The 13,665-nt window shown below is 37.3% G+C and overlaps 1 protein-coding gene across 1 annotated transcript in view; it reads left to right on the top strand.

The window, feature by feature from the left end:
• Positions 1 to 12,893, top strand: part of gspt1l (G1 to S phase transition 1, like) — a 44,427-nt gene extending 31,534 nt beyond the window's left edge. Inside the window, exons 8-14 of the mRNA XM_061026309.1 lie at positions 1,642 to 1,782; positions 1,898 to 1,991; positions 5,292 to 5,372; positions 7,119 to 7,292; positions 8,448 to 8,537; positions 8,685 to 8,853; positions 12,377 to 12,893. Coding sequence (XP_060882292.1) covers positions 1,642 to 1,782; positions 1,898 to 1,991; positions 5,292 to 5,372; positions 7,119 to 7,292; positions 8,448 to 8,537; positions 8,685 to 8,853; positions 12,377 to 12,429 — 802 coding nt within the window. The 3' untranslated portion in view covers positions 12,430 to 12,893. The remainder of the gene's footprint in view (positions 1 to 1,641; positions 1,783 to 1,897; positions 1,992 to 5,291; positions 5,373 to 7,118; positions 7,293 to 8,447; positions 8,538 to 8,684; positions 8,854 to 12,376) is intronic.
• The last annotated feature ends 772 nt before the right edge of the window (positions 12,894 to 13,665 follow it).

Here is a 13,665-nt window from a genome sequence, read left to right as displayed (position 1 = left end):
CGTTGCTAACACCTTTATTAATCGATTTTTATCGATTCGTTGTTGCAGCACTACTTTGGATACATGTATTTTAAATGACCTTTATCTTACTTTACTTCTCTGAAAAGCACTGCAAGCTCAGCAGTTCATTATAAACAGGGGCACAGTGCTGGGCCGGTCCACAGGAGGACCTTCAGACATTCCTAGTTAAAGAGAGAGGCAGACATACAGTTGTGTTCAAAATAATAGCAGTGTGATTAAAAAAGTGAGTAAAGCTCAAAATCCTTATTATAGCTTTTATTTCCATAAATTCAAATGTATTGGGAACACTGCACATTCTATTCCAAATCAAAAGAGAAAATGTTATCAAATTTGTTAATACTTTACAGAAAGTGTTGTGAAATTAGGCTGTTCAAATAGCAGTCTGCATTTTTCTTTACCATCTCATAAATTTACTGTATAAACTGAAAAATGCTTGAAGATTGAAGACTGAAAAGCAAGGGTTTAACCGTGAAGTTAGCTCGCTAACCCCAAATCCTGATTCGTAGTACAGGCCCCTGGTCATAGTAAGGTTGGACCGGGGTTTCAGTTGTTTTGAGAGAGAATTCAAAACAGCATTCTAGGTTGGTGAAAGATGGGTGTCTCAGACCACCACCTCGGTTACGAGATGGTTTTTCCACCTTGACATAGATGGCTTCTTTAGCACTCCTTTCAAACCAACGTTCTTTCATGTCCAGGATATGCACTGGCCTTCCTATGATGTGTCATGCGTTTGTGTAATGGTTTAGTCTCTCCAATGTATAAATCCCTGCATTCCTCTTCGCACTGGATAGCATACTCAACATGACTTTGTTTATGCCTGGGAGATTTGTCCTTGGGGTGGACCAACTTCTGCAGAACACCTTGAGCTTGCAATGCATAATGAATGTGAATACATTTTAAATTTCGTCCAGTTGTGTGCAGTTGGTAATAGTGGCGTCTGCACTCATGGTTATGACGGCACGTGTGTCAGCATTTTATGCTGATATATAGGACACAGCCTTTAGATGATAAAAAAGGTATTAAAAGTAAATCTTGTACACTGGATTTTACAGTAATACATTAGATTATGAATTGAAGAAACAACTGGGGCCAACAGTTGCAATTAGACTTGGTGTTTGAGTTGTTTGTGATCTCAACCATAATTTGTGTCTAATCATGTTTATCTATTTACTCAAATTTACCCTCTTAAAATTGTACATTTTTATAATATTTTATATCACTTAGGTGTTGGTCTACACATGACATATTTCAGGAAAATAATACTGTTAATATCAAGACAGAATGACTACAATACACAAATATTTTGAATCTTGATGAATATATATAGATTGAGGATTAAAATGGTTTCGGCAGTATATGTGAAACTCAATCATATAAGTGCTAAGTGCAAAAAAAGCAACTGGATCAAAGCAAATATTATATGCAAGAACAAACCACACAGAAACACCTTTTTCAAAAAGGGGTCTGTGTTATGCATGCATGAAATTTCGCATTTACATGTGCGCACAAACGTGTAAATATAGCAAATTAATTAATCAATATCCATCATAAAGATATGTCTGCCAAAGTACATATGAAATGTATAGACGCTAACAAGCCTTCGGTTTTTGAAACCCTTAGGTATGAAGAATGTAAGGAGAAACTAGTGCCATTTTTGAAGAAGGTGGGCTTCAACCCGAAGAAAGACATTCACTTTATGCCGTGCTCTGGTCTGACTGGAGCAAACCTGAAAGAACCCACTGACATGTGCTCCTGGTACACGTAAGTTTTGATAGTGGCCATCTACTCTTTTTGGTTATTAGGTCGGTGTGTAGATGAAAGTGTTTTTTCTTGTTCACTGATTTTTACTAACTGCTGTCCATTTATGATGTTTCAGAGGTTTACCTTTCATTCCACATTTGGACAGTTTGCCACATTTCAACAGACCATTTGATGGACCTGTCAGATTGCCCATTGTAGACAAATATAAGGTAAGAATTTGTGTTGCTTTAGTTCACGGATCTATCTCAGAATTGTATTGCATCCTCAATGTCTTTCCTGCACATGACTACTTTTGTTATCATTTATATAAGTGCAGGGTTCCCAAACATACTAGAAAACAGTTGGTCATGGAAAATGAGAGAAAAGGCTGGAAGTGTACTGGAAGTTTTTGCTGTCATGGAAAATTATTCAAATATTCTCCTAATTTCATATCAGAGTTCCCCAAAACACATGCCATTGTCATCCAAAATGGCTAAATTATGTCAAGGATCATATCAAAAAGAGATGGTAGTTTATGAACAATAGTATTAAGAAAAAGCTACATTCAATTAAAAGAATGGGTTTTTTTTGTCTCTGTGGGGCAATTCAAAGGCACACAGAGCAGTTAATTAACTACAGTGTAGGTAGACTAAATATTTGACCCAAAAATATGAAGTGTCATGATGTGAAAAGTCACACAGTAGCACCTGCAGGCTAAATTACATTTTGGTCAAAACTTGGAATGTTTTAAATGCCGTAAAATCCGGTGTATAAGACGTACTTTTAATACCTATTTTTTGTCTTAAAAGTTGGCTGCGTCTTATACACCGGTGCGACCAATATACCAGTATAAAATACTGAAACACGCGCCGTCATTACAGTGGGCGAAGCAGCCACTAACTGCAACCTGATGCGATTTAAAAACCCATCCCCATTCATTGTGTATTGAAAGCTGAGTGCACGCTGTGCTGGGAAAGACGGCGACACAGACCAGGCTCACGAGGTCATAATCATGCATTTACAGAAACAGTGGTATATTGTTCCGTAAATAAACCTTGTGGAGTGTTCTTTTGATTGAAAGAGTCCTATATTAAAGTTAAAGAGTGACCAGCGGAGTCGGGCAGCGCGACTTGCAACCTAGCAGGTCTGTGCCTCTGCCAACTTTCCCTGCAGGCTGAGAGCTCAACTACCGTACTGTAGCTAGTAGGAGCGCAAACTCCCGAAAGTGAAAACAGACGGAACTAAAAGAACGACACAGCTGCACAGAAACTGCACATTGTAGACATCACTGAACACAATATAAAACAGTTTAAAGTTTTTTTTCTCTCAGAGACCTTAAAAACAGGGTGCGTCTTATACACCGGTGCGACTTATATTCCGGATTTTACTATATGCATCAATATATATTATATTATTACATTATATTATATTTACAATATATAATCAATTGTAAAAATACAAGTCACTGCTGGCTGCTTAATGTCGTTTTTAATTAGATGTAAAGATTAACGTAGCTAGTTTCCCGTCTTGTTTTAAACTGTTGAATAATGTTAAATTGGTTAGCAAGTTTTGTTTATTTGCTAAAGTTGAATTGCTAGGTAGTTTGTTTCACATGCAAAGGTTTAAGGTAGAGCTGGGCGAAATGACCTCCAATCAGTATCACGATTAATTGAACATTTTACCTCGATTACGTTTAATAAACAATTATTTCTTTCTTTTTTTTTACCTTCATAGTTCACTGAAATGGTCTCTACTGTAAATATGCTCCACCATTAAAGCTGGGATATTTTTTCTAAAGAAAGAGTTCATATCTGATCTGAAGACATGTGTCCAAACAACAGACATTGCTTCCATGTCGTTGATTGGACGTGTCGTCACGTGACTCTGAAAATAATCTAAATAATCAACATGGGCAAGATTACGTCGGTTAGAGGTTCTGAATGTTTGTTTCGATTAATTTTCAATTACCGGTAAGGTATGTGTTTCAACTCTGGCATGGAGTGCTGCTTTCAAATGTGTGTTGCGCATTGTTGGGAGAGTTGGATAATCAATTGGGAGGCGGTGTGTTAAAATAGCAATGGCAGCCAAACCCCGAGACAAACATCGGCTAAATACTGTTGAACGGTACTAACGCAGTGCTGCACTGTTCTCTTAAAATTCATGACCTGATAAGAGTCAGTGACCGTTTAAACTCAGCAAAATTCTAGAAAATGGAACCTAAAGCAAACTAAACTTATGGGTTTTACCAATCTAAATATGAAATACAGTTTAGCTCCCGTTGATGATTTTAATAAATTGTCAATGCAGAGTTGCAGTAAAAGGACATGACGTGTACTATTTTAATCTGAAGTTCAAGACTTGGGGCTCTGGAGTGTGTAATATTCTAAAAATGTTTATTGCTTTTTTAGGTATATTTACTGTCTATCGCATAAAGCAGACATATTTTTCATCCAATTGATTAAATAATCAGTATCAGTTTCAATAATCAGTGTTTTACATTTATAAGCATGTAAGAGTCCATGTTCAGAGCCATAGACTGCACATCTATTAAATCAGACCTCCAAGAAAGGAAAATATTGGTTTATGAGCACAAGGCATTTCTGTCATCCAAACTAAATTGTCACTGAATAAGTCCTGGAAAGATCTCTAGGAAAGAGTGGCAACCCTGAAGTGGTCAGTCTAATCTAAACTATAAATCTAAATCTTGTATTTATAGAGTAAAAAAATATTTTTCAATTGTTTTCGCCATTTTGTACAAATACTAATGCACAGAGTTTATTGAGCTGATGGTATTTTTGCGTATGCCGGACAAACTGTCGGTCCTGGGGGACAGGGCCTTTTCCATTGCTGCTCCCACCCTCTGGAACTCACTCCCAAAAAGCATTTGAGACTCCCCCACACTCACTTCCTTCAAGAAATTCCTAAAAACTCACCTCTTCAACACTGCCTACAACCACTAACTCCCATCCTCCCCCCTACATTACTTCTTCGTTGTACTGTCCTCGTCATTCTTGTTTTGTTGTTGTTATTCCTTGTTAAAGCGTCATTGAGTATCTACAAAAGGGCTATATAAGACTAATTTATTATTATTATCATTATCATTATTATTATTATTATCTTAATCACTGGAAAAGAGGAAAACACTGAATTATTTGTGGGACTGTATCGTCATTTTTTTACCCAGCACAGCTCCCTCTAGTGGAGTTTGTTTACATACAAAACTCCTGCATAGGGATAAAGTTACTCATTTTCAGCTACAGCTCAAACGACAATTGTGTTGTCAAAAGCACTGAAATGATTCTTGTTAAACATGACAGACATTGTGAGTGTAACAAGAAGACTGTTTTATTAAAAGGAGCAACATTCCGTTAAAATATTTTAGTATACTGGTCTAGTCTATTCATTTGTAGAGCTGATCTCCTTGGTGAGTATACTCACCACTTTCGCAATGCCATCCCACCAGAGTTTCCATGGTGCCAAATAACACTTTTTTCTCTCATCTCTGTTCTGTTTGTGTTCTACCTCATCAGGACATGGGCACTGTCATTTTGGGAAAATTGGAATCAGGCTCCATCAGTAAGGCACAGCAGCTGGTCATGATGCCAAACAGAGTAAGGACAATTCTTCCGTTAACTGGTTACCAATTGGCTTATAATTTATACACTTTTTGGAGATAGTGGTAATGTAAAAAATCAAAATGACTCATCCTGGTTAACATTTTTAAGTTATATTTAAACAGTATTTCTAGAACATCAAGACTTTTTCATAAATTGTGTCGTTAAGTCATTCCAAAGAAAAAAAACTTGTTTATGACCAAAGTAATGAACTACCTGTATAATACTCCTTATTTGATAGGGTGTGTTATTTGTTCAAATGAGACCTCATTTGGGCAAGACTGTTACTACAAGGCTGGACTATTACTACTACTACTACTGTAGGCTGCTAGCTGATTTATTATTTTGGATGATTCAATATAAAGTAGGGATGCAACAGCTCACCAATCGAATTAGTGTCATTAATGTATTGCATTGTCTAATCACCCATTCTTGAGAATTGGGGAAAATCATGTCATAGCTTAAAAATATAACTTACAAACACACTTATTCCTGTTTCAAATGAAAATCTATTTTTAAAATACTTTTATATATGAAACTAATTTGAAATACCAAATTTTGGTGCTGATTTTTTTTTTTTGTCTAAACCTGCCCTATGCCACAAAACAACCTTGTCCCAGACAACAATTTAAAACCTTAAACTACTTACAAATTTGTCAAGCATTCAAAATCTTAAAACTACAATACCTACTGATACAATAGGTGTAAAAAAAATAAAATACTATTATAGTCATTTACATTTTAAAATGTATTTTTTAATGAACATTTTGACCCGGTCAAATGTGTCCCAGATTTTTGTCAACTCCGTCAGACTTTTGCAAAAACATAAAATAATCAGAGGTGAGCTACAACAAAAAGGACCGTTGTCTTAATTCCTGGTTTCAAAAAGGGGGGATGCTGTTCAAGCGTCATTAAGCCTTTATTTTTTGAGTAATTAATTAAATGATATTGCTATCAGGTGTGTCTCAACCATAACATGTGAACTCCGTATCCCTTTAACATCAGAAATAAATAAGGGTTTATGGCTTATAAATCTATGTTTTGGTTAGCATTGAGAGACCTCTAAGCAACTTTAAAAACTGAAATGGCAACTTACCACAGATGAGCTGTGAAATAAAAAAATATATAACATTTTGTCAACTCCGTAAGACATCACTTCTGTCAGATTTTCCAAGATAGTTCGAAGTGCCACATTTTAATAATTGGATCATCATATTAACCTCTTACTTTGCTGATTTTGCATAGTTTTTCACAACTTAGTGAAAATATGTATTAAAAATATTTACATCTATAAAATCTCAGGTACTTCCTTGAATTAAAAACATCTCGTGGTCGAGATCAAACTTGCTGGCAGGCCAGATGTGGTCCACATGCCATGTGTTTGACAGCCCTGCTTCTATACTGAATCAGTCATGCAACTATACATGTGTACTCACTGATAAATGTAGTCAATATTCTGATGAGTTGTTCACTAAGTTTCATTTTATTTTATTTTCAACTATAAAGCAAGCTTCTTTTTTTATGTATAATTATATTACATTTTTGGTGAAGTGTTTTTGTAAGCATTGATAGTAATTTTAGTGTTAAGTAACTAATACATTTATCTGCGTCATTATTCATTATTTTTTATCATGAGAGATCTTTTTTTAACTTAAAATTGTCACACATTGTCTTGTACGCACATCTATATTGTTCCCTCTGCCTCTCTTTCTTATATTATTTTTTTTGCTCCTTTGTCTCTAGCATGTGGTGGAGGTGTTGAGTTTCTTATCAGATGATGTCGAGACTGATGATGCAGGTCCAGGTGAAAACCTCAAGCTGCGGCTTAAGGGCATCGAAGAGGAGGAGATACTGCCTGGCTTTATCCTGTGTAATGCTGAAAACCTCTGCCACTCAGGGCGCACCTTTGATGCCCAGGTTAGGATAACAGTGTTGCTCTTTGCTACAATCCATGAGCAATGGCCTACTGTATTTGTATTATATTTGAACAAAATTTCCCATGGTCAGAACTAGCTGACGTGGTGCACAGTTGGTAATCAGGATTCAGATTCAATGCTTGCACATAACTTCAGAATGAAGGTGCAACAGCTTGTAAAAGGTGTTAAAAATATTACATTCAGTGTGTAAAATTAGCACCCAGCACTTACCAAATGTGACAAAATTTCTGCTGTACAGAAATGATTTAAACCATCAAATAACTAATTAAAAAGAAGTTTCTCAGAAAAAAAGATGATTTGATGCAAAACGGCTTGATAATTAACTATCACGATGAACCCTGGGTCTGAGAAGAAATTATCTGAAGCCATTTAATTTTGTAGGATATTCTATCTGTTAACAAAGAAGATTTGGGGGCTATGATCTTTATTGCATTCTCTTGGCAGTTAATAATCTATCATGTTGCAGCTAATGGACACTGGCTACAGCAGCTAATGCTTTAGATTCAGTGGTGCGGATATGCATTCCAAAATCAAATTCATCACGGAATTTAAATTACATTAATAATGTGAACCAAATGTTAATGTGGGAGGAGAAGTTGCTAAACGCCCGACAGATGTAACAGGAGATAAAAGTAGAGATAAACCCTTTTCACACATATGGAAATCTCCTGAAAAATTATCTGGAGGGGCTGTATATGTCAACACAAACAGCCAATTTTTTTGGTTGGACTAAACCCGGAGTTTCTCCAGCCAGAGCTCTAGTATTTTTTCCGCAGCAAGTCCGAGTGGGCTGATGTGAGAACGCAACAGCATATTCTCCCGGAGAATTGAGCTTGAGCCAATAGGAAGAGAATGATTAAATTAATATTCTGTGTCTGCTGCACGAATGAAACTTGTAAGCTGATGTCAAACCATATCCTGGTTGTAGGATTAGCAAGTCCTGCAAGTGTGTTGATTCCCCCATAAATATTTTTTAAATTTTGGTTTAAATGAAAGTATTTGAGCAAATGGACCTAGTTAGTCTATTCAGCAGCCAATAGTTTTCTGAGAAAACAGCTTTAGGATTGCAACTTTAATTTACATTAGTATTAGTATTTGTCCTGTCATCATCACTTCTCTTCACTTGTTTTCACAGATAGTCATCATTGAACACAAATCCATCATCTGTCCAGGTTACAATGCAGTTCTTCATATTCACACCTGCATTGAAGAAGTGCAAATTACGGTAAGACTTAGCTGATCCACTGTACTAATTAACAAATGCAGTTTGGTTCTCGATTTTATTTTGATTGATGTAGTTGTTGGATATTTTGCATAATTATTATTTTTTAACTAGTAAGTAACAAAATTGTTTTCGATGCTTCATGTGCAGGCCTTAATTTGTCTGGTAGACAAGAAGTCGGGGGAGAAAAGTAAGACACGACCAAGGTTTGTCAAACAGGACCAGGTCTGCATTGCCCGCTTGCGCACGGCAGGAACCATTTGCCTTGAGACCTTCAAAGACTTTCCTCAAATGGGACGGTTTACCTTACGGGATGAAGGTAGAAACTCTATAACAGCTGGGTGGCTTCAGCAGAAGTTTGTATGTATAAATACATATCAGAGGTTGCGTTAACCGAATATTCTTTCTTTGATATAATTTTTTTAACAATGACAGAAAAATCTGAAGGCTGTCTGTCATTTTGACGGATTAGAATCACCGGGTGTCCACCACACTCACACAGCACTGTCATTAACCACATGTAGAGCACCTGCAGTAGACCTCCCAGTCCAGTTGGTGGCGAGTGTACATGTGCGACACGAGCTGTCATGAATCTAAAACCTTATTCATGCTTCTTGCGGCCGGCGAGCACGGTCCCTGCGAACGTTGCGTCGTTTCATACTGACTGCGGTCAGAGCGCTCAACACAGCCTCAAGAAAGTAGGCTACTTCCGGGTCCTGTAGCCAATCATTGCAACGCGGTCGGCGCAAACCTGTGCGCATTGTTACAAAATCTTGGAGGTGCAAGGCTGGCTGGGCGCTCAGACCCGGGCGTAGACCCTCCTCTCACTGGCCGCGATTGCGCAATATCGCCGCGCCGACCGCAAGAAGCATGAAACCTGATTTAATGAGTCGCAATATGCAGCACATGGCTAATTTACACAACATTATTTTTCCGTGAAAACACTGGAAAGATTCGGAGTCTGGCTAGAAAGCCAGCCTTTCTGTTAAACATGCTGTCTGATCATATTTACCGTTTGGTTGCCATAGGCTACAGATGTTGAGAGAAAAGTGTGCTAGCTTGAAGGTAACTTCATACAGCTTTCTGGTTCATTATTATCTCAGGCAACATTAAAGTGACAGCTGGTCAACAAATGTATTAAAGAGCCCATATTATGCCCTTTTGGGGTTCGTATATTTGATCTATGTACCTACTTTTGTACGTTCACAATAGCTAAAGTCTGAAAAAGTGTCTGTTTTCATGTACTGCTCCTCCTTGCTCCCTCTACACTCTAAGTCTGTCAGCTACACTCTGCTGAGCCCACACTGCAGAGCCCCACGTGGACCAAGTCTGCTCTGATTGGTCTGCCGATCCGCTCTGTCGTTATTGGTCAGTTGCTCAGCACGGTTCTCGGAAATGTCCCGCCTCTTTTACCATATTGGGAATGCAGCCACTGGCTCCGTCCGAGGGGAGCATAAACATTAGCACCTTAGCACTACTGTGCTACCGCAGGCTACGGCATATCGTGGGCGTGCTACAGAAGTTAACGGGCTTGCCACAACGAGCCAATGGGCTTAGATCAGTGATCTCACACTGACAATGACGTCGGACTGACAAATTTTTATCGAGGGGGGCTAGAACCGAGCGTTACATGCGGCTAATGCTACAGCTAACAGGAGGACATAGGAGAAGCTGCGTTTCCGCGGACTTTGAATTTTTTCACAGATGTGCCTAAACGTGCACAGGACACTTGGAAAACACACTAAAGAGCATATAAAACCAGAAAAAGCATAATGTGGGACCTTTAAGGTAGGCCAGAGGGAATATAAACTTAATGAAAACCAGCAGGAGCAAAACATCAGGTTAATATATTGATAATGTTACATATTTTATGATAGAAGAGAAAATATTGCCATACTTGATGACTGCATTATTATGCTCTCAGACTCTTGCCCTGAAACCTACTTGCATACTGCATAGTGACTGCCCTTCACATCACCCCTTAGTAGAACATGGTAAGCCCTGTTCTGCAAATTCATCCCATTTATAAAAAGGGACTCAAGGTTGGGAGCACAGGTTTTTCATGTTTCACTGAAGCTTTATCAAAAAGTTAGAACAGAACATAGATATCGACAAGCAATTGTGTTTTTCTTATTATTTGCGCTGCTTCTTTAGTAGGTCTGAATGCTGAAATTGTCTGTAAATTAACATTTTAAAGTTGATATTTAAAAAAAAATCTTTGTGTGATCGACTTGCTTCTATAATCAAATGCTAAAATAAATAGTTAATGAATAAATAGACAATGTCTCATTATCATAAAACTAAGAAATGAAAAAGACGGATCATTATAGATTATGACGGAAATTTTACGACCCTGTCAGTCAAAATGACACAACAAGAAAGTCTAGTGCAACCTCTGATATATCTATATATATGAACTACCATTCAAAAGTTGGGGGTCACTTAGAAATGTCCATATTTTTGAAAGAAAAGCACTGTTTTTTTCAATGAAGATAACATTAAATAAATCAGAAATATAGTGTAGACATTGTTAATGTAGTAAATGACTATTCTAGCTGGAAACGGCTGATTTTTAATGGAATATCTACATAGGTGTACAGAGGCCCATTTCCAGCAGCCATCACTTCTGTGTTCTAATGGTACATTGTTTTAGCTAATCGTGTTAAAAGGCTAATAGATGATTAGAAAACCCTTGTGCAATTATGTTAGCACAGCTGAAAACTGTTGTGCTATACACTGGCCTTCCTTTGAGCTAGTTGAGTATCTGGAGCATCAGCATTTGTGGGTTCACTTATACTCTCAAAATGGCCAGAAAAAGAGAACTTTCTTCTGAAACTAGTCTACAGTCTATTCTTGTTCTAAGAAATGAAGGCTAGTCCATGCGAGAAATTGCCAAGAAACTGAAGATTTCCTACAACAGTGTGTATTACTCACTTCAGAGAACGGGCTCTAACCAGAATAGAAAGAGAAGTGGGAGGCCCCGGTGGACAACTAAGCAAGAGGACAAGTACATTAGAGTCTCTAGTTTGAGAAATAGACGCCTCACAGGTCCTCAACTGGCAGCTTCATTAAATGGTACCCGCAAAACGCCAGTCTCAATGTCCACAATGAAGAGGCGACTCCGGGATGCTGGCCTTCTAGGCAGAGTGGCAAAGAAAAAGCCATATCTGAGACTGGCCAACAAAAGGAAAAGATTAAGATGGGCAAAAGAACACAGACATTGGACAGAGGAAGATTGGGAAAAAAGGGGTATGGACAGACAAATCTAAGTTTGAGGTGTTTGGATCAAAAAGAAGAACATTTGTGAGACACAGACCAAGTGAAAAGATGCTGGAGGAGTGCCTGACGCCATTTGTCAAGCATGGTGGAGGTAATGTGATGGTCTGGGGCTGCTTTGGTGCTGGTAAAGTGGGAGATTTGTACAAGGTAAAGGGGCTTTTGAATAAGGAAGGCTATCACTCCATTTTGCAACGCCATTCAATATAGCCTGTGGATAGCGCTTGATTGGAGCCAAGGGTTGAGAATTGAGAATTCTTTGACGAAAGCAAAGTTTGAAGGAAAAAAAAAAAAAAATTCAAATAAAAATCATTATTTCTAACCTGGTCAATGTCTTGACTATATTTTCTAATCACTTCGCAACTCATTTGAAGAATAAAAGTGAGTTTTCATGGAAAACATGAAATTGTCTGGGTGACCCAAAACTTCTGAACGGTAGTGTGTGTATATATATGTGTGTATTGAATAATGAAAGGCAGTCATATCCAGTCGATACTAAAGAATCAATTTCAGTGAAGCTGAGACGGATATGTAATTGTGGGTGTCTTATTTGTTTGTGTTCTTAGGTAAGACGATTGCCATTGGTAAAGTGCTGAAGCTGGTTGCTGACCGGGACTGATGAGGACTAAGCTGTCTGCGAGTCATATTTGGGAAGAAACAGGTGGTGCTCTGTAATAACCTGATGACTGTTGTCAGCAGGGATGGCCCATTCTTGTAACACCACTCTTCTGCTTGCCGAAGATCAGTTTCAGGAAAAAAACTCATGAAAAATAACCTGTTTTCAAGAAAATGACAAAACAAGTTGAAGTCCACACAAGTCAGCCTTCTCATATTGAGAGCTCTGCTATGCCACTTCCGGGTTTAGCCATCTCCCCAATTCCCAACTCTGGTCTACTCCTCATGACTTGATTATTTTCTTCTAGATTTTTAAAAAAATGTCTTTAATAAATTACAGTGACAAATTGCAGGAGTTGTATTTGTAAGTGGATTTAGAGTGGGGTCTGTCTGGAAGATTGAAAATCATTTTCTGGAGTAAACTGCAAAATAAATTGTTTGAGAGAACTAGTTTGAACCAAAATGTTACTTGGTTGTACACGTCTCCCTTTGCTTTTACACAGTTATTGGTTTCTCATGTGGCGTTCTTGCAGTGTGCTTGAGCATTTTCAAATGTTACTAAAGTAAACAGCAATGATAATAAAATAAAAATTGGGAAATCAAGGTGTGTTCATTGAGGAGCACATATAATATAAGTGTTTATTTGATATTTTTCAGTTCATGCCAAAGTTTTATTACTGGCTGAACATTTTTATTTTAGAGTTCACAAATTGCAAGTTGCTAACATTAAACTTCTGAAAAGTTGTTTTAAATGTAGTTTTTAAATTTTTACTTTTGGGATACAATTTTACTCTTAATTACTGTTCAGAAAATACAATTATTTTACTTTTATTTTATAAGTTATTAAGTGCAATTCTTCTACAGCCTTCACCAAGTGCCAGATTGATAGTTAATTGACTAGCTAAACATTGAGTATATGAGTAGACATTGATGTTTAGAAATGCAAATGATATGTTTTGGATATTGTACCAAAAGTGCCACCATTAGGGTCTGTGTGCCAAAAGCGAAGTCCTTTTTTTTTTTTTTTTTTACTGTGAAATTCCCTGCTCACTTCACATCTTAATAACAAATGTAACAATGGCATTTTATTATTCTAAACAAATGTTTTGAATGGGTATACTTAAATATGCTGTAAACTGTACATTAGACTTCTTACATTTAATTGTATATTGACTGAACTTATATAGTCCAATCAATGTAATAAAGGACTGCTACATAACCCTTCACAAAAAGAAATAAC

The sequence above is a fragment of the Labrus mixtus genome, chromosome 20 (assembly GCF_963584025.1).
Source record: "Labrus mixtus chromosome 20, fLabMix1.1, whole genome shotgun sequence".
Classification (NCBI taxonomy): Eukaryota; Metazoa; Chordata; class Actinopteri; order Labriformes; family Labridae; genus Labrus; species Labrus mixtus.
This window is presented reverse-complemented; position numbering and strand designations above follow the sequence as displayed.